The sequence below is a fragment of the Loxodonta africana genome, chromosome 19, assembly GCF_030014295.1.
Source record: "Loxodonta africana isolate mLoxAfr1 chromosome 19, mLoxAfr1.hap2, whole genome shotgun sequence".
Taxonomy (NCBI): Eukaryota; Metazoa; Chordata; class Mammalia; order Proboscidea; family Elephantidae; genus Loxodonta; species Loxodonta africana.
In genome coordinates, this window is record NC_087360.1 from 40211164 (window position 1) to 40233472 (window position 22309).

Sequence of the window (22309 nt, forward strand, 5' to 3'; positions counted from 1 at the left end):
AGCAATAATAATAAAAAACACTTAAAAATAGTATAAGCTTATGGCTAGTAAGCTTATGCTATTTGTCATGTACTATTTGTCAAGTTTACAATTTGCCATGTACTGTTCTCATGGGTTTCCAAGAAATAACTTACTCAATTCTCACCATAACCGCATAAGGTTGCTATTATTATCATCCTCAAATTACAAATGAAGAAACGGAGGGATAGAAATGTTAACTTGCCCTAGATCACATAGTAAGTGGTGGAGCCCTGATTCAAACCATGCAACCTAGTCCAAAGTCCATCCTCCTAACACCTGCCTACACTTAGGGATAGTAATTGCTTGAAATTTATTGAGACTTGCATAATACGTTAAGTCTATTTTCCTAAATGTTCTGTCCATGATTAAATATAATAATAAAAGGATATTTTCAAATTGTTGAGCATAGGGTTATTTCTGGTTGATTAATTGTATTGTTTAAATAGTTAAGAACCTTCTGATTATTTTTGTCTGTTTTTAATTACTGACAGAAGTTTTTTAATTGCCCACAAATATGGTAAATTTATCAATTCATACAGTTTTATATATTTTTGCTTTCTATATATCAAAGCTATGTTATTGAGGGTATGTACATTTAAGAATGTTATACCCTCTAGAGTACTAAATGTTTTATCGTGATATAATAATAGCCTTCTCTACCATTAATTATTTTTGCCTTAAAGTCATTTTGACTGATATACTCCTCTGAAGAGAGTTAATTTTTTTTGTTTTTATAAACAATTAACTTGGTTAGACTTCAACTGTAAACTCTGTTAACACCTCTGATAGCAGCAACTCAGATCTTAGTTCAGATTGCTTTCAGTCTGCCCCATGCAAACATTGTTCAAGAATCAGCCAAAGGTTTGAGCACTTCATATACAGAATCTAGGGTTTCCCTTTGTTATGGGTTGACTTGTGTCTCCCAAAATATGTGTTAGAATCCTAACACCTATACATGTAGAAGGGACTCCATTTGGGAATAGGGATTTTGTTGTTATTATTATTATTATTAATGGAGCCACGTTTGTGTAGCTGTTAGGAATTGAATTATACCCCCCCAAAATATGTGCTGAAAATCCTAACCTCTATGTCTCTGGTTATAATTCTATTTGGAAATGGGTTGTCTGTTATGCTAATGAGGCAGGGTTAGTGTAGGGTATATCTTGAGTCATTCTCTTTTTTGATATAAAAGAGATTAAACAAAGGATCAGAGCATGAGATGGGCTATGACAAATGCCAAGACATAAGAATATCTCTGAGAAACCAAGAAGCAGAAGCTGAAAAAACAAGGACCTTCCTCCAGAGCTGACAGAGAAAGAAAGCCTTCCCCTAGAGCTGGCAGCCTGAATTCAGACTTGTGGCCTCCTAAACTGTGAGAAAATAAATGTCTATTTGTTAAAGCCACCCATTTATGGTATTTCTGCAGCACTAGATAACTATGATATGTGTCTTAAGCCAATCACTTTTGAGATAGAAAAGGAACAGACTACACACAGAAGCAAACAAGCACAAATGGGAAAGATAAATGATACATGGAGACCTCCCCTCCGAGGAATACTGAGAAGTATGTCAGAGGAGGTGAGACAAGGATTTTCCCTCAGAGCAAAAAGAGTGAGAGCCTTCCCCTAGAGCTAGCATCCTGAATTCTGACTTCTAGCCTCCTAACCTGTGAGAAAATAAGTTTTTCTTTGTTAAAGCCACCCACTTATGGTATTTGTTACAGGAGCACTAAGAAACTAAGACATCCTTCTTTGGCTCTCTCTTTTCTGGGGTTCCTGTGTCTCTGGTTGTCCCAGGATCCTTTACCTTGTTGTTCCTACCAGACAGAATGTAAATTTTCTATTGAAATTTTATCTCTTGTGTACCACCACTGCCACAACTGTGGCTGACCTCAAGACAAAATCCCTAAAACAGGAAATTCAATCTGTCATTTGCTTCCTTTAAGTTTTGACTCCTCTCCAAAATATGCCCCACATATGAGAAGGTAAAATTCCCTTTCCTTTTTCACTTTGCTGCTGTGGACACCTTTTCTATTTGAATCACATAGTATCCTAGCCACTACTTCTTGATTCCCTCCATACCCATTTACAGAGTAGGATGGAAGAATTAAAATGGTAAAGAATGAGAAAGAAAACCCAAAAATTATACCATAGAAACAAATGTAGTAGATAGTTCTTTAGTACTATCTTAGGTACACAGTGGGTTAAATGGGCTTTGGACAGTCTCAGAACCTAATTACTACATATAAAGTTGTCTCTATGGAGACACTTTTAAAGCACCAAACAATTAACTCATAGCATACCAGGACTATCTTTACTCAAATCTTAATGCTTTATCAATGTCATTTTTCAAAAAAAAGTAAATCCATTGCAATAAAATCATTTGAGCAGCAGCACTGAGAACAAATTTAACTAAAAAAAAAAAAAAAACCCTAAACAAACCAAACCAGTTGCTATTGAGTCAATTTCACCTTATGGTGACCTTATCTGCTAAGTAACAGAGGCAGCAGCAGTAACGGTCAATATATACTTTTTTTAGGCATGGATACTCTTCAAAAGGAAGTGATCATTTTCACAACTAAAATAAGGTGCTAGATATTTCTCAATACCCATAGTTCTCAAAAGCTAACTCACAGCTGAAGAGTACAGTTCAAACTCTTGCTCAGGAAGGAAGGAATGCCAACCATCTTCTATCACATCAAACATGGGCCGGTAAAAGAAAGGGTACATCAGAGTGATGGAGTCCAGAGTAGACAAGGCCTAGGGAGTAAAAAGAAAATAAGTAAAGCAAAAAGGAACATATCACCATACGAACAAAACAATTTTTAACTGACAAATTGGTATTAAACAAATATGTTGTAACAATGACAGGCACCCAGTATATTTCTGTAACATTTTATTTATCATCAGATACAATTATAGTCTTATTTGAAGCGAACTTCCTTGTTTCCCATGTCTAAAAAGGTACCTGGCATGTAACGTACATTCAGTAATTATTTGCTGAATGAACAAAAGTATGAAAAAATGTGGTGCACACCTATTCTAGGAGAAAAATGGAATAACTCCTTCTTGAAACCATTTAATAACATCTAATAAAAAGATCCAGTTTTTTTTTTTTTAATAAAAAGATCCAGTTTTTGGGCAGTCAGTAAGGCCTTCACTCAAAACCCAGTTTTTAGCTATATAAATGTATGCAAATTATTTAAAATCAGTGTCTGTTTCAACAATAAAAAAAGTAATATAGTTTAGACTGCCAGACTCAAATTCTAAATCCTAACTGCATAATAGTGGTTAAGTAATTTAACTACTTTATGCCTCAATTTCCTCAACTGTAAAATGAGAGAAAAACAGTTCCTAACTCACAGGGTTGTTGGGTAGTTAAGAAAGGTAACATACATAGCAGGCTTAGAACAGTGCCTGGCATATAATAAACTCTAAAAACAAATAGCTATTATATGGACCACATATGTAGAAATTCCATTAATACTCATTTCTTTCCTCTGTATAGCAATAAGCCATTTGGTCATGTATCATCATATTATATTACGCTGACCCATCCTCAAACTAGGGCAGTAACTCTATGGTCCCAAAATGAGACTATATTCCTCTGTAGCACTTGAATTCTGGGAGACAATACCAGAAAAACCTGACTAGATGGGAGGAGCAGAGAGACAGAACATCCTCCATCACCTCGCAGATTCATCCTTCTGGCAGGGGGATTACAGAAAGCATTTCTCTGGCTGGGAATAAGGCCACCAAAATCAATCTGCATAATTTAAACTGCATTAATTATGGAGATATTCCATAATATTGAGATGGAAGGTAATATTATGCTAATTAGAGGTGGGGAGGAAAATTCTAAGTACTGTATACTTAAAACTCTCATAATGAAGCTACTCTGTAGTTCAGAGCACTGACAGCACAGTGGTTAAGAGCTAGGCTGCTAACCAAAGTCAACAGTTCAAATCCAACAGCTGTTCCTCAGAAACCTCATGGGGCAGTCCTACAGAAATTGACTCAATAGCAACGGTCTTTGTAGTTCACCATAGGGTTAGTTTCACAGAAGGACTGGGCCCACAACTTACTGCACGATAGATTGGACATGTAGTTCTACAGTTTAACAAAAAAATCTCCATCCCAAGTTATTTTTTTATCTGTTCGTATGTCATGAAGACTTCCCCCGAAGTTTATAAAACAGGAAATATGGAAAACTAGAGCATTAGCACAGCATCCATTATCCATTTCCATATTGATTTCAGCTGCCAATCACATCAAACAGAAGCAGGAACGGTAGAGCTGCCATCAGTCAGTAGAAGCATTATCTTAAGTGCAAGGCAGCAACCACTCTGGCAAGCAATAGGAACTACCATTTCAACTTCTCATGATAATGTCAGTAGAGATAAGTCATTTTCTTTTAACCTTTTAATGCTGAAAGAACTGAAAGCATTGCAACTTCAAAAGGCAGTTTAGGCTGTGCAGAAAAAGCTTCATCAGTTTTCCTAACACAATTTAGAAAACTGAGGACTTGCCCAGTATTCTTCCAAAGGGATTCTATTTGTGGCAGCCAAATATATTTGGGTATATGGATTCTTGATGACAAAGATTAACTTTACTATGCTACGAGACCAAGTGCACTGTTGTTGAGTTGATTCCGACTCATGGCAACCCTATAGGACAGAGTAAAACTGTCCCGTAAGGTTTCTAAGGTTGTTATCTTTACGGAAGCAGACTGCCACATCTTTCTCCCACAGAATGCCTGGTGGGTTCGAACTACCAATCTTTCAGTTAGTGGCTGAGCGCTTAAACCACTGTGCCACCAGGGCTCCTCATACTATATAAGTAGGGGCAGATTATCCAATAGGCAAGGTAAGCGTGGTGCTTACCTTGCTTACCAGATCATTTGTAGTGAACAATTTCACATTTCTTCACCACATCCAAGATTTTGCTTCTAGGTATGATTGGGATCTGTCTCTCTCTCAACGCCACAGCATCTCCCTACAGAATCAAAGCTTCTTTTCAAATTTACTATTCCTGACAGGGCAGATGATCCAAAAAGCAAGGTAAGCACTGGCTTCCTTATGCTTACTAGTCTGTAGTGTACAATTTCAAATTTCACGTGGGTTTTACTATGTCTTTGATGTGGTAAAACCCATGTGAAATTGTTTACTAAAGATGATCTGGTAAGGGTGTAAGTGCCACACTTACCTTGCCTATTGGAAAATCTGCGCTTCTATATGAAAAATCCAATTACTTACTTCTAAAACCATTTCAAAGTATATACAGGTAGGGGAAGCAGGAGGGTGAGGTGGGACTGAATACCAGGAAAAGGCCAGAAACCAAGTTCTCTATTTGTATTCACTGTGCTATGAAAACATTCAATAGGGCATTTGCTTTTCTGACATGAAATTATGAGGATGGTCTCATAATTCTACAGCTTTTTTTTCAGGTCTAAGGACTTCTATGTAATAAGTTGGTTTCTAAAGAGCTTTATATAATATATATAGCTAATTGAACAATTGATTAGTGTAAGATACTCCTGAAGCTAAGTAAATGCAATCAGCAAATGGGATAATATGCTTTCCCCTGTTCTTCATCACTGTAAGGTGGAATCGGCTTGACGGCAAGCGGTTTGGTTTTGCTTTGGTGCTTCACCACAGATACCACCTCTAACACCCAGGCCAGACATCTTACAAACCACAGGTTACAAAAGAGACAAGAAGAAAAACATAGACTGATCTGTGAAAATCCAATGTACAACGGAGGGAAAACATGCGTACTCAACTGAAAAGGGTCACTAGCATTACTCTGCCCAAATAGTAGGACATTTTTCTCAATTTAGCAGACCAGAAGCTATAAATGAGTTTCTCATTCATGTTAGCAAACTAAGCCAAATCAACATTACTTGTTACTTCCAAATGACAGATGTATGTGTAAGACAAACAGTTCAGTTCATCTTCTCATTTCTTCAGTAAAATTTAGCAAAGGCAGGAGGCAGAGCTAAGATGGTGACCTAGTCAAACACACTAAGCCATCCCACAGCAACAAACCCCCCAAATACCAAATAAAACAGATACAGACATCAATCCTAGAACCCTGAGCCTTAAATGAAGAAATGAGGTATTAGAGTGGAAGTTACTGAGAAGACTACACTGACAGAAAACAGAGAAGGGATAGAGATACACGGTTGAGGTTCCTGATCAAAAGACATGACTCAGTGTTGCCATCTTGGAATACAGTGAACAACGCACACAGAAAGACACCTCCGTGGAATTCTCAACAGGAGATAGAGATACGGCACAGACGCACAAAAGACTAAGTTTAAGACCACATTTGCTGGCTGCAACTCAAGGAGAAGCACAGACTTTCTCACCCAGTGACCACAGGAGCACACTCCTACAACCCCTATCACTCTGGGGCACCATAGCTGAACGACTGGCCCTGTACACCAGGAGAGGTGGTGAGAACTATTGTGCCCACAGGCAAGCAAGCAACAAAGCATGCCTGCCCCACCCACCCAGACATAACCAAGAGAAAAAGTAGGATAAAACAAACAAATCTTCATCAATAAATAAACAATACCTGAATGTCTCAGAAACAGCAGACAACACTGAAACACACACACACACAAAAAAGGACAAGTTGGCTCCAGTAAGCAACCAGAATAAAGCACCAGCTGACCTTCCAACAGAAAAAAAGGCACTGGAACTACCCATTAGGGAATTCAAAAGCCTAATATTCAGGGCTTTCTAAGAGATTAGGAAAGAGAGCAAGGAAAATGCAGACAAAATCACGGTAAACACAGACAAGACCAACCAAAACATAGCCAAGGAATACACAGACAAAGTAATAGAAGATTTCAAGAAAATAATACAAGAAGAAAATGTCAAAATAAATTAGAAATCATACATAAACACCAATTAGAAATCCAAAAGATAAACAACAAAATTTCAGAAATGGAAAACAAAATAGAAGGTTTTAGGAGCGAATTTGAAACATGAAACATAGAATCAGTAAAACTGAACACAAATATATGGGTGCCACTTTGTCTGAGGGAAACTCAAAGAAAACAATGAAGAAGAATAAAAAAACCTAAGAACTATGTGGAATACAACCAAGAGCAAAAATTTGCCGTGACTGAAGATCCAGAACAGGGAGGAAATGGAAAACACAGAGAGGATCATTGAAGATTTGCTGACAGAAGACTTCTCTAATATCATGAAAGAAGAAAAGCTGACTATGCAAGAAGCTCAAAGAACTCCACATAGGATAGACCCCAAAACAAAGTCACCAAGACATATCATAATCACACTCATCAAAGACAAAGGCAAAAAAAGAATCCTAAAAGCAGCTCAAGAAAAACGAAGAGACACCTACAAAGGGGAAACAATAAGACTAGCTCTGATTACTTGGCAAAAACCACGCTGGCAAGAAGGCAATGGAAGGATATATATAAAACCCCGAAAGAGAAAAATTACCAACCAAGAATAGTATAGCCTGCAAAACTCTCTCTAAAATATGATGGTGAAATTAGGACATTTCCAGATAAACAGAAATTAAGGGAATTTGTAAAAACCAAACCAAACTTAGAAGAATTATTAAAGGAGTCCTTTGATTACAGAACCAAGAACATCAGGCAACAACTGAAATTTAGAACACAGGTCAATATAAGCCAAATACTGACCTAGGTAATGAACTCTCAAGGGTAAAACAAAACTAAAAGATTCAAAACATGGAACTAGAGATGTCAGTCTGTAAATGATGACAATGTTAGAACAATAAGAGGGAGGATACATGGTGTAGATATAGAAATTTAAAATGTAGAGGAAGTGAAGGTGATATCAAATAATAAAAGACTGATTCAATCTTAGGAAGATAAGGGTAAATTTCAAGGTAACCGCAAAGAAAGTTAACAAACCTACTCATCAAAATAAGGAAGAAAAACAAAGTCTCAGCACACACAAAATCTACAATAACAAAAGAAATGAAAAAAAATTCATAAAAAAAGGAACTCAGCACAGGAGAGTAAAAGGAACAAAGAAAACCTCAGTACCACAAGAAAAAAAGCACTACAAAATGACAGCAATAAAATCACACTTATCAATAATCACACTGAATGTAAATGACCTAAATGCACCAATAGAATGTGACAGAATGGATTAAAAAAATAACCCATCAATATGCTGTCTACAAGAGACATACCTCAGACAAAAGATACAAATATATTAGAAATCAAAGGATGGAAAAAATACATCAAGCAACCAAAAAGAAGCAGAAGTGGCAATACTAATCCAATTAAAAAATAGGCAAAAGATTAAGAACAAACACTTCACCAAAGAAAACATTCAGGTAGCTAACAGACACATGAGGAAATGCTCGTGATCATTAGCCATTAGAGAAATGCAAATCAAAACTGCAACGAGTGTCATGGATTGAATTATGTCCCCCCAGAAATGTGTCTATCAACTTGGTTAGGCCATGATTCCCAGTATTGTGTGGTTGTCCTCCATTTTGTGACTGTAATTTTATGTTGAGAGGGTTAGGGTGGGATTGTAACACCACCCTTACTCAGGTCACCTCCCTGATCCTGAAAGGGAGTTTCCCTGAGGTGTGGCCTGTACTACCCTTTATCTCTCAAGAGATAAAAAGAAAGGGAAGCAGCAGAGAGTTGGGGACCTCAAACCACCAAGAAAGCAGCACCAGAAGCAGAGAGTGTCCTTTGGACATGGGGTTCCTGTGTCTGATAAACCCCTTGACCAGGGGAAGATTGAGGACAAGGACCTTCCTCCAGAGCTGAGAGACAGAAAGCCTTCCCCTGGAGCCGATGCCCTGAATTTGGACTTGTAACCTAGTAGACTGTGAAAGAATAAATTTCTCTTTGCTAAAGCCATCCACTTGTGGTATTTCTGTTATGGCAGTACTAGATGACTAAGACAATGAGATACCATCTCATTCCAACATTACTGGCACAAATCAAAAAAACAGAAGATAACAACTGTTGGAGAAGTTGCAGGGTGATTGGAACTCTTATGCACTGTAATGGGAATGCAAAGTGATACAACCGTTTTAGAAAACGATATGGCACTTCCTTAAAAAGCTAGAAATAGAAATACCATATGATCCAGGAATCCCACTCCTAAGAATATATCCTAGTGAAATAAGAGCCACCACACGAATAGACACACACAACCCATGTTCACTGCAGCACTATTCACAATAGCAAAAAGATGGAAACAACAGATGAATGGATAAACAAATTATGGTACATATACACAATGGAGTACCATGCAACAATAAAGAACAATGATGAATCTGCAAAACATCTAACAACATGGATGAATCTGGAGGGCAATTATGCTGAATGAAATAAGTCAAGCACAGAAGGACAAATACTGTATGACACCACTATTATAAAAACACATGAAATGTTTCCACCCAGAAAGAAACAATCTTTGAGGGTTACCAGGGAGGGGAGGGGTGGGGAGGCAAAAACTCTAACTAGTCGTGAATTGGGTGAAGGGTAAGACAGTACACAATACTGGGGAAGTCAGCACAACTTGATCAGGGCAAAGCCATAGAGGCTTCACACACACATCTCAACACTCTGAGAGACTGGGCTACCGGGCTGAGGGCTGCGGACCATGGTCTCAGGGGACATCTAGCTCAACTGGCATAACAGTTTATAAAGAAAATGTTCTACGTTAGACTGCGGTGAGTAGCAACTGGGATCTTAAAAGCCCGCAAGCAGCCATTTAAGATATATCTACTGGTCCCATGCCAGCTGGAGCAAAGGAGAATAAAGACCAAAGACACAAATGAAAGATCAGTCCAAAGGACTAATGGACCACAACTACCACAACCTCCACTAGATTGAGCCTAGAACAACCAGATGGTGCCCGGTTACCACCACTAAATGCTCTGGCAAGGATCACAATAGAGGGTTCCCAGATAGAGTGGGAGAAAAATATAAAACAAAAATCAAATTCACACACACACAAAAGACCAGGCTTCCTGGTCTGAAAGAGACTGGAGAAACTCTGAGAGGATGGCCCCCAGATACCCTCTTAACTCAGTACTGAAGTCACTCCTGAGGTTCACCCAACAGTCAAAGATTAGACAGGCCTATGGGGCCAACAATAACACACATGAAGGATGTGCTTCATAGTTCAATCATATATACGAGACTAAGGGGCACACCGGCCCAAAAGCAAAGATGAAAAGGCAGGAAAGGACAGGAAACTGTACGAATGGAAACAGGGAAACTGGGGTGGAGAAGGGAGCAGTGTTGACACATGGCAGGGCTGGCAACCAAGATCACAAAACAATTTTTGTATTAACTGTTTAAAGTTTAATTTGCTATGTAAGCTTTCACCTAAATCACAATTTTAAAAAAATTAGCAAAGGCAGAAAGAAAAATGTTACGTTATTTATTTATTTAGTTAGTTGTTCCTCTATTTGTCTATTCTCATTTTAAAAACAAAATCCAAATAGGGAACAAGAGGTCATGAAAGGGAGAGTGTTAACACATGGCACGGCTGGCAACCAATGTCACAAAACAATTTGTCTATTAACTGTTTAATGAGAAACTGATTTGCTCCATAAACTTTCCCCTAAGGCACAAAAAACAAAATCCTAGTTACAGATTTTTAAGGTTTTTCTGCCCCATTTTAATATCTAAACTGATAGCATTTTTGGACATAAAGCCCAGATTACAGGCAGTCTCCAGGTTATGAATGTCCCACTTACTGACAACTAGTACTTGCCCTTTTAATCTTATGTAAATTTGCTCTCTCTTTGAAACTACTGAGCTAAGTCCTACTCCTAACAAATTCATCACAGTCACCTTCAGTTGCTGCATGTGCAACTTTTAAACCACTGAAAAGGCTTTGAGCCTTTCTTGCACTAGGTTAAGACCAAACAAGAAGGGTACGCACTGCTACCAACTTACAAATTTGATTTTAATGCAATTACGACCTTGTCTGTAATCTGAGGACTGCCTGTAATCAGTTATGGCAAAACAGAATTAAAAACTCAGCGTGTCTCTGTAATTATTTGGAAAATATACAGTTAAGTGCTACAATTTAATGGCAGTGATTTAAAATCAAATAATTTAAAAAGTGAGTGTTGTGATACAAAGAACTTGATTTGGCCTTTGTCTTTTTTTTTAACATTTTATTGTGTTTTAGATGAAAGTTTACACAGCAAATCAGTTTACCATTCAACAAATTGTACACAAAGTGTTCTATAACATTAGTTGCAATCCCCACACTGTGTCAACACTCTCTCCATTTCCGTCCTGGGTTCCCCATTTCCGCCCTGGGTTCCCCATTTCCCTTCATCTGGTTTTCCTACCCCTTCCTGCCTTCTCGTCTTTACTTTCTGGCAAATGTTGCACTTGGGTCTTGTATAACTGTTTGTTATACGGAGCACTTTCTTCCTGGGTGTTATTGCTTATTTTATAGGCATGTCTATGAGTCGTAATCAACTCGATGGCAATAGGTTTGGTTTGGATGGGTCCACTGCGTGGCTGGAAGGTGGTTTCCAGGAATGGCTGCAGTTCCAAATCAATAGGGTGTCTAAAAGCCATAGCACTGGGGGATCATTCCTCCAGTCTCTTATCAGGCCAGTAAGTCTGGTCTTTTTATATGAATTTGACTTTTTTGTTCTATATTTTTCTCCTGCTCTGTCCATGACTCTCCATTATGATCACAGTCAGAGCAGTTGGTACTGGTAGCCAGGCACCATCTATTTATTCTGGTCTCAGGGTCATGTAGGCTGTGGTGCATGTGGTTCATTAGTCCTTTGGACTAATTGCTCCCTTGAGTCTTTGTTTTTCTTCACTCTTCTTTACTCTGGACAAGAAGAGACCACTAGTTGTATCTCAGCTGTTCACAAACTTTTAAGATCCCAGATGTTACTCATCAAAGTAGGATGTAGAACATTATTTTTGTGTACTATGTTATGCCAACTGATGTAGATGTCCCCTATCGCCTTTGTCTTTGATTCCTGAAAGACAGCCCCTGGAATTTCTCCAACAGTCAAAGTACCTTTATTTTCTAAAACAGTCAGCTGACACTCAAACATGTGCAAATAAATGGGAGCCGAAAAACCATACCTGGTCAGCCAACTTCAGAAAGTGAGGGGAAATGATGCAATTAAATCATGCATATTAATTGATTCAATTGATCATGACTATGGTATGAGACCCCAATCACGACTATGCAGGCAAGCCAAAAAAAGGTCCTGGACACAGAAGTTTCTTCAAGCTTCTAAATTGATGATGCACGTTGAAGCACTGTGTATCACTGGGGCATGAAGCTTTAGGTCAAAATCCATCCCAGACCTCACCTGTGCATCTCTTCATGTATACCCTTTTGTGGTTATATTAAAGCTATTACAATGAAGTCCTAGCCAGAGCAATAAGAAAGAGAAAGAACTGCAAAATGTTAGAAACAACCTAAGTATCCATCAACGGACAAATGGATAAAAAGAATATGGTACATACACACAATGGAATGCTATGCAACCACGACGAATAATGAAGAGTACATGAAACATCTTACAACATGTATGACTCTGGAGGACATTATGCTGAGTGAAATAAATCAATCAGAAAAGGACAAATATATTGTATGATTTCACTTTTATAAAAAGACAAAAACAGGTATACATACAGAAACCAGTGTTCATTGGTGGTTACCAGGGATCAGGGGGAGAAGGGGAATCATTCTTTAGATAGTAGACACTTATTTTTGCTGAAGCGAAAGGTAACACCAAAGGTGGGTGAAGCGCACACTGACCAAGGTAAATGATGTCACTAAGTACACACACACAAAAAATGACATGTTTGGTAAATACTAGGACATATATAATCTTGCAACAATAACCAAAAAACACATGCGTGGTTAGGTATGTATGTACGCATATATGTGTACAGGTGTATGTATATATATGCATATATTCATACATATTTAATAAAGCACATAGCAGGTACAGATATGGAGATGTCTTAGACATAATCAAACACCTCATGGGATTGATTTTCGGGGTTTGAAGACTTAGGGCCTTAATCTCGTGGGACAACTTGGTCAATTGGCATAATATATTACATAAAGTTTATGCTTTACATCCTAGTTTGAGAAGTGTCTGAGATCTTAAAAGCCTGCAAGCAGCCCTCTAAGATACAACTACCAGTCTCTTCTCGTCTGGAGCAAAAGAGAAAGAAGGAAACCAAAGACTCAGAGAAGAAACTGGTCCACAGGGCTAAAAGTCTACATGAACCATGGCCTCATCTACCCTGGGACCAGAAGAACCAAACAGTACCCAGCTACCACTAATGACCATTCTGATCAAGTCAACAGTAGACAGGTCCTCACAGAATGGGAGAAAAATGTGGAATAAAACTAAAATTCTTAAAAAGTCCAGACTTACTCGACTAGTTGAAACTAGAGGACTCCCCGAGACTATCACCCTGAGACACTCCATACCATGAACCAAAACTAACTCAGGGTCACCTTTTAGCTAAAATAACAGACTGGCTCATAAAATAAAGAATATTAACAGTGAGTACTGCATATTTTAAAAAAATCATCTATATGAGACTAAATGGTCAGCAATTACTCTAAAGCAAAGATGAAAGCATAAGGGGACAGGAAATCAGATTACTGAAAACAAAATACCCAGAATGGAAATAATGAGAATGTTGACACATTGTAAAAACTGTAACCAAAGTCGCTGAACAATTTGTGTAATTGTTAAATGGGAACCTAATTTGCTGTGTAAATTTTCACTGAAAGCACAATAAAATATTATTTAGAAAAAATTATTATAGTGAATATAGCCCTTTCTGTGAGTTCTGTGAGTCTTTCCAGTGAATTATCAAACCTACAAAGCGCAGTGAGAGCCAGCAGGGGATGGCATCTGTTTATTGTGCAATTAGAAGGATAGAGACCTTTTAACTTGTGAAGACCCAGCTCAGGGTGGCTGGTGGACAGAGGAGGGCTGGGCAGGCAATCAATCTGAAGGACAGAGTACTTCTAACTTGTAAGATCTGACCTAACCCCAGGTAGTTAAGGTCAGAGACAAAAAGTGCCACATGATGGCTGGTATCAGAGATGAGAGAAGGGGGAAAGCAGGGATATGCGTAATTTTCACGTTTTGAGAATTGGCCTAATGTCAAATTTTATTTATGCAAGTGTATACCAAATTTTTTTTTTTTATACCAAATTAGTTGGGGAAAAAAATAGCAAGAACTCTTCAATTTAAAATTAAAATCATCCAAGTAAAATTTCTATCATTTGTAATCTGAATAGATAGTTGGTATTTTTTACTGTTTATAGAAAAATAAAGTGAACACATCTTATCTTAAGCAAACCTAACACATGGAAATTCAAAACTCAACCACAAAAAGACAAACAACCCAATCAAAAAGTGGGCAAAGGATATGAACACACATTTCACTAAAGAAGATATTCAGGCAGCCAACAGATACATGAGAAAATGCTCTCGATCATTAGCCATTAGAGAAATGCAAATTAAAACTACGATGAGATTCCATCTCACACCAGCAAGGCTGGCATTAATCCAAAAAACACAAAATAATAAATGTTGGAGAGGCTGCGGAGAGATTGGAACTCTTATACACTGCTGGTGGGAATGTAAAATGGTACACCCACTTTGGAAATCTATCTGGCGTTATCTTAAACAGTTAGAAATAGAACTACCATACAACCTAGAAATCCCACTCCTGGGAATATACCCTAGAGATACAAGAGCCTTCACACAAACAGATATATGCACACCCATGTTTACTGCGGCTCTGTTTACAATAGCAAAATGTTGGAAGCAACCAAGGTGTCCATCAATGGATGAATGGGTAAATAAATTGTGGTATATTCACACAATGGAATACTACGCATCGATAAAGAACAGTGACGAATCTGTGAAACATTTCATAACATGGAGGAACCTGGAAGGCATTATGCTGAGCGAAATTAGTCAGAGGCAAAAGGACAAATATTGTATAAGACCACTATTATAAGATCTTGAGAAATGGTAAACCTGAGAAGAACACATACTTTTGTGGTTACGAGGGGGGGAGGGAGGGAGGATGGGAGAGGGTTTTTTATTGATTAATCAGTAGATAAGAACTGCTTTAGGTGAAGGGAAAGACAACACTCAATACATGGAAGGTCAGCTCAATTGGACTGGACCAAAAGCAAAGAAGTTTCCGGGATAAAATGAATGCTTCAAAGGTCAGCGGAGCAAGGGCGGGGGTCTGGGGAACATGGTTTGCGGGGACTTCTAAGTCAATTGGCAAAATAATTCTATTATGAAATCATTCTGCATCCCACTTTGAAATCTGGCGTCTGGGGTCTTAAATGCTAACAAGCGGCCATCTAAGATGCATCAATTGGTCTCAACCCACCTGGAGTAAAGGAAAATGAAGAACACCAAGGCCACACAACAACTAAGAGCCCAAGAGACAGAAAGGGCCAGATGAACCAGAGACCTACATCATCCTGAGACCAGAAGAACTAGTTGGTGCCCAGCCACAATCGATGACTGCCCTGACGGGGAGCACAGCAGAGGACCCCTGAGGGAGCAGGAGATCAGTGGGATACAGACCCCAAATTCTCATAAAAAGACCAAACTTAATGGTCTGATTGAGACTAGAGGAATTCCGGCGGCCATGGTCCCCAGACCTTCTGTTGGCACAGGACAGGAACCATCCCTGAAGACAACTCATCAGACATGAAAGGACTGGTCAGCGGGTGGGAGAGAGACGCTGATGAAGAGGGAGCTAATTATATCAGGTGGACACTTGAGATTGTGTTGGCAACTCTTGTCTGGAGGGGGGATAGGAGGATAGAGAGAGAGGGAAGCCGGCAAAATTGTCACGAAAGGAGAGACTGAAAGGGCTGACTCAAGAGGGGGAGAGCAAGTGGGAGTAGGGAGTGAGATGTATGTAAACTTATATGTGACAGACTGATTGGATTTGTAAACATTCACTTGAAGCTTAATAAAAGTTAATAAAATAAATAAATAAATAAATAAAGCAGCTCAACTCTAAAAAAAAAAAAAAGCAAACAATAGGCTACCACCATTGGTAACAATGACTTCATAAAAAAGTAACACAGAAAAGACCTCGACATAAACTGCACTAAATAAACGATAGGAGACCCTCAAGTATTATACTAAGCATTCTACACACATCAACTAATATTAATTCTTAAAACAAACTTTAAAGGTAGGTGGTATCATCCCCACTTTATAAAGTAGGAAACTAATGGTCAGAGAGGTAAAGTACTTTACCCATGGCCACAAGCTGGCAAGAGTCAAACTGCACACCTATTACAAAAAGGTATATTGGCTCATCAGAGAAAAAAAAAAATCCTGTTTCTAGTCGTTGACCTGGTAGAGAAGTAAAGACTGTTCTTGATTAATTCTCGTTAGTAGTTTTTAACGTCTCTGAGGAAGCCCTATAGGGCAGATGGGGCCTCTTAGCCCCCCTCAGTATCTGCCCACTGTAACCTGAATAAAAGCAATTCTGTCTCTGTTTTACTGGTTTAAAATTCCATATAGGATCTTATTTGAGCAAACTGATTAGGGCTGAAAAAGAAGTTCACAAACTGTCTCTGGTATGCAGAGAACGTAAAAACTTGTACAAAACCAAAACAAACCCACTGCCGTCAAGTCTATTCCGACTCACAGTGACCCCACAGGACAGAGTAGAACTGCCCCATAGAGTTTCCAAGGAGCTGCTGGCAGATTCGAACTGCCGACGTCTTGGTTAAGAGCCGTAGCACTTAACCACTACACCACCAGGGTTTCCAAAAAAACCTGCTGCTGTCGAGTCGATTCCGACTCATCGTGACCCTATAGGACAGTGTAGAACTGCCCCATAGAGTTTCCAAGGAGCGCTTGCAGATTCAAACTGCTGACCTCTTGGTTATCAGCTGTAGCTCTTAAACACTACGCCACCAGGGTTTCAAAAACTTGTACAGTGAACATGAAATATCGAGCAAAACTTTAAAATTTGCCCCAAGAACCTTTTTACTTCCCCTAATGGTTTCTCCAAATAAGTACTTGAACATACTCAAAAGAAAATCAAGTGAAATATTATTTGATCAATATGAACTCATATGGATTTCCTAATACATAGTGAAGTTGGGTTAATCATATAACATGAGTAACACTTAAAATTTCTGTAAGTCAGTAGAGTCCCGTTACATTCTTATAACAATGAATCAGGGTGAGATCTTTCCTATCTGTCTTCAATATGTGAGTCAAACTAATATGGCAAAATATCTAATAAAGAAATAATAAGAGTTGCATTGAGTCGGATATAAAATTCTTCTTTTTATTTTCATCAGATGCATCCAAAATACTTACCTCAATAGAACTGGCTATATTCAAACATTCCTCCATTCCAGGAATATCCAATTGAATGATTCGAAAATCTTTACACTTTATGATGATGGTACCCAGTGATCCCACAAATCTGTAAGAAATTACAAATCAACTTTAGGAACATTACTGACTTCAAATACATGATAATTTCTTTAAAAAGAAAATATAGTATGAGAAGACAGAGGGGTACAGGAGCCGCCTGAATGGCCACGAGAAATATAGGATGGAGAGGAGGAGTGTGCTGTCTTATTAGGGGGAAGGGCAGCTAGGGGCACATACCAAGGTGCACATAAGTTGTATGAGAGACTGACTTGATTTGTAAACTTTCACTTAAAGCATGATAAATTTTAAAAAGAGAGAGAAAATGTCGTTGTAATTCCCAAATATATTTAATTTTCTTCTCTCCAATTAGCCTAACTGAAAGTCAACCCTACATTAAACAAAATATTTTACTTCTTTCCAACCTTGCAGTTCATTTAACATATAGGTATATCCTTTTCAATTTTTAAAAACTATTAACTAGCAATATTACACTGAATCAAGGAAATCTTCAGAGTAAATGCCAAATTCAATCACAAATTTTGTATCAGTAGGTTTCAAACAATTTAATTATACTTTAGTTGGGATTTCCATGTTGTTTTATTCTGTTTATGCTTCCTGATAGCTCTTATTTTTCTTTGCTTTGCCACTGATTGCTCCCAGTTCTTTTCCACAAATACTTCTGAGTATTATCTAAACAAAGAATTCATCAAAAGCTGATAAATATTTCTTAAAGATTTTTTTTTCAATGTTATAAATAAGTTCATTATCTTAATTGTGATGATGATTTCACATATGTCAAAATATACCAAGTTGTAGACTTTCCAATATTTGTGGTTTATTGTTATGTCAATTGTATCTCAATAAAGCTGGTTTAAAAATCATTCCCTTTCAGCTTAAGCTGGAAACGAAAGACTCAAAAAAACAATTCTCATTAAAAAAAAAAGAACATAAAAAATGTTGACACATGGTTATCCCTTTGCAAATTTCTATATCATCTAATCAACTTGTTTTGCAAAGTGAGTGCTATTTTTTTAATTCTGCTTTATGTGAAAGTTTACGGTTCAAATCAGTTTCTCATACAAAAACTTATACACACATTGTTATGTGACCCTAATTGCTGTCCCTACAATGTGACAGCACACTTCTCCTCTCCACCCTGTATCTCCCATGTCCATTCAATCAGCTCCTGTCCCCTTCTGCCTTCTCATCTCACCTCTACACAGGAGCTGCTCATTTAGTCTCATGTCTTTACTTGAGCCAAGAAGTGCACACTTCACCAGTATCATTTTATGTCTTATACTCCAGTATAATCTTTGTCTGAAGTGTTGGCTTTGGGAATCATTTTAGTTTTAGGCTAACAGACCGTCTGGGGGGCATATCTTCTGGGGTCCCTTCAGTCTCAGTCAGACCATCAAGTCTGGTCTTTTTACTAGAATTTGAGTTCTGCATCCAACTTTTCTCCCACTCCATCAGGGACTCTCTGTTGTGCTCCCCATCAGGGTGGTCATTGGTAATACCCAGGCACCATCTAGTTCCTCCAGTCTCAGGCTGATGGATTCTCTGGTTTATGTGGCCCTTTCTATCTCTGGGGCTCATATTTTCTTTATGTCTTTGGTGTTCTTCATTCTCCTTTGCTCCAGGTAGGTTGGGACCAATTGATGCATCTTAGATGGCCACTTGCTAGCGTTTAAGGCCCCAGATACCACTCACCAAAGTGGGATGCAGAACACTTTCTTAATAAACTTTGTTATGCCAATTGATCTAGATGTCCCCTGAAATTATGGTCCCCAGACCCCCGAACCTGCTACTGTGTCTCTCAAAGTGTTTAGTTGTATTCAAGAAACCTCTGAGCTTTTGGTTTAGTCCAGTTGTGCTGACTTCCCCTGTGTTGTGTGTTGTCCTTCCCTTCATCTAAAATAATTCTTGTCTACTGTCTAGTTACTGAATTTCCCTCTCCTTCCCTCCCCACCCTTATAACCACCCAAGAATGTCTTCTTCCATGTTTAAAACTTTTCCTGAGTTCTTGCAATAGTGGTCTCATAAAATATTTGTCCTTTTAAGACTAATTTCATTCAGCATAATGCCTTCCAGGTTCATCGATGTATGTTTCACAGATACATTGTTGTTCTTTATTGTTGCATAGTATCCCATTCTGTGAATATATCATAATTTCTTTATCCATTCATCCTTTGATGGAAACCTAGGTTGTTTCCATCTTTTTGCTACTATGAACAGGGCTGCAACAAACATGGGTGGGCATATGTCTCTTCATGTGAGGGCTGTTATCTCTCTAGAATATATTCCAGGGAGTGGGATTCCTGGATCCTATGCTACCTCTAGCTTTTTAAGGAAGCATCAAACCAATTTCCAAAGTAGTTCTACCATTTTACATTCCTACCAGCAATGTATAAGTATTTCACTCTCCACAACCTCTCTAACATTTATTATTCTGTGTTTTTTGGATTAATGATACCCTAGTTGGGGTGAGATGGTACCTCATTGTAGTTTTTATTTGGATTTCTCTAAGGGCTAAGGATCATGAGCATTTCCTCATGTATCGGTCACCTGACTTAATGTCTTCTTCGGTGAAGTGCCAGTTCATATACTTTGGCCATTTTTTAATTGGGTTATCTGTCTTTTTTTTGTTGACGTTTGCGTATCTTGTAGATTTTAGAGATTAGATGCTGATTGGATTTGTCATAGCCAAAAATTTTATCCGTCTGTAGGTTGTCTTTTTACTCTTTTGGTTAAGTCTTTGGATGGGCATTAAGTCTTTGATTTTTAGGAGCTCCCGGTTATCTAGTTTCTCTTCTGGTGCTTGCGTATTGTTAGTAATGTTTTGTATACTGTTTATGCCATGTATTAGGGCTCCTAGCATTGTCCCTATATTTTCTTCCATGATTTTCTTGTTTTAGACTTTATATTTAGGTCTTTGGTCCATTTTGAGTAGTTTTTGTGTATGGTGTGAGGTATGAGTCTTATTTCATTTGATTGCAGACAGACATTCAGTTATGCCAGAACCATTTGTTAAAGAGACTGTCTTTTCCCAAATTAACAGACTTTGGACCTTTGTCAAATATCAGCTGCTCAAAGGTGGATGATTTAAGTCTGAATTCTCAATTCTATTCCACTGGTCTATGTATCTGTTGTTGTACCATTACCAGGCTGTTCTGACTACCATGGTGGTATAATAGGTAATACAATCAGGTAGTGTGAGTCCTCCTACTTTGTTCTTCTTTTTCAGTTATGCTTTATTTATCTGGGGCCTCTTCCCTTTTCATATGAAGTTGGTGATTTGTTTCTCCATCTCATTAAAAAATGTCATTGGAATTTGGATCTCGATTTCATTGTATCTGTAGATCACTTTGGATAGAAAAGACATTTTCACAATGTTGAGTCTTCCTATCCATGAGCAAGGTATATTCTTCCACTTACGTATGTCTCTTTTGGTTTCTTGCAGTGTGTCTTGAAGTTTTCTTTGTACAGGTCTTTTATTTCTCTGGTCAGATTTATTCCTAAGTATTTTATCTTCTTGGGGGCTGTTGCAAATGGTATTGATTTAGTGATTTCCTCTTCGATGTTCTCTTTGTTGGTGTAGAAGAATCCAACTGATTTATGAATGTTTATCTTGTATCCTGATACTTTGCTGAACTCTTCTATTACTTCCAGTAGTTTTCTTGTGGATTCTTTAGGATTTTTGTGTATAAGACCATATCATCTGCAAATAGAGATACTTTTCTTTCTTACCAATCTGGAAGCCCTTTACTTCTTTTTCTAGCCTAATTGCTCTGCTTTTGACTTCCAGCACAATGTTAAATAAGAGTGGTGATAAACGGCATCCGTGTCTGGTTCCCGTTCTCAAGGGGAATGCTTTCAGACTTTCTCCTTTAGAATGATGTTGGCTCTTGGCTTTGTATAAATGCCCTTTATTACGGTGAGGAATTTCCCTTTTATTTCTATTTTGCTGAGAGATTTTAGCATGAATGGGCCTTGGACTTTGTCAAATGCCTTTTCTGCATCAACTGATAAGATCATGTGGTTCTTGTCTTTTGTTTTATTTATGTGATGATGACATTGTTTTTCTAATGTTGAACCATCCCTGTATACCTGGTATGAATCCCACTTGGTCATGGTGAATTATTTTTTTGATATTTGTTGAAGACTACTGGCTAAAATTTTGTTGAGGAGTTCTGCATCTAACTTCATGAGGGCTATCGGTCTGTAATTTTCTTTTTTTGTGGTGCCTTTACTTGGTTTTGGTATCAGGATTATGCTGGCCTCACAGAATGATTTGAGATTATTTCATCCTTTGCTCTGAAATACCTTTAGTAGCTAGCAGTGATGTCAAGTCTTCTCTGAAAGTTTGGTAGAATTTTCCAGGGAAGTCATCAGGGCCAGGACTTTTTTTTTGTTCAGAGTTTTTAAACTACCTTTTCAATCTCTTCTTTTGTTATAGGTTTATTTAGTTGTTCTACTTCTGTTTGTGTTAGTTTAGGTAGGTAGTGTGTTTCTAGAAATTTGTGCGTTTCCTCTAGCTTTTCAAATTTGTTACATTACAATTTGTCATAGTATTCAGTTATGATTCTTTTAATTTCAGTTGTGTCTGTTGTGATATCGGCCATCTCATTTTTTATTTGGGTTATTTGCTTCCTCTCTGGTTTTTGTTTTATCAGTTTGGTCACTGGTTTATCGATTTTGTTGATCCTTCCAAAGAACAAGCTTTTGGTCTTGTTAACTCTTTGTTTTTCTATTCTCTATTTAATTTAATTCTGCTCTAAAAATTTTGTGTTTGTTTTAATTTTTATTATTTGCGTTCTGGTGCCTGAGGGCTTCACTTG

General features: G+C 38.0%; 1 protein-coding gene across 6 annotated transcripts in view; it reads right to left on the reverse strand.

Moving 5' to 3' along the window:
• MTMR9 (myotubularin related protein 9) overlaps positions 1-22309 on the reverse strand; it is a 131393-nt gene that overhangs the window by 50540 nt on the left and 58544 nt on the right. For all 6 annotated transcript variants that reach the window (XM_003412449.4, XM_023550962.2, XM_064272621.1 and 3 more), the window contains 2 exons: positions 17412-17520; positions 2655-2780 (listed from right to left, as the gene is read on the reverse strand). In XM_003412449.4, the coding sequence (XP_003412497.1) occupies positions 2655-2780; positions 17412-17520 (235 nt within the window). The remainder of the gene's footprint in view (positions 1-2654; positions 2781-17411; positions 17521-22309) is intronic.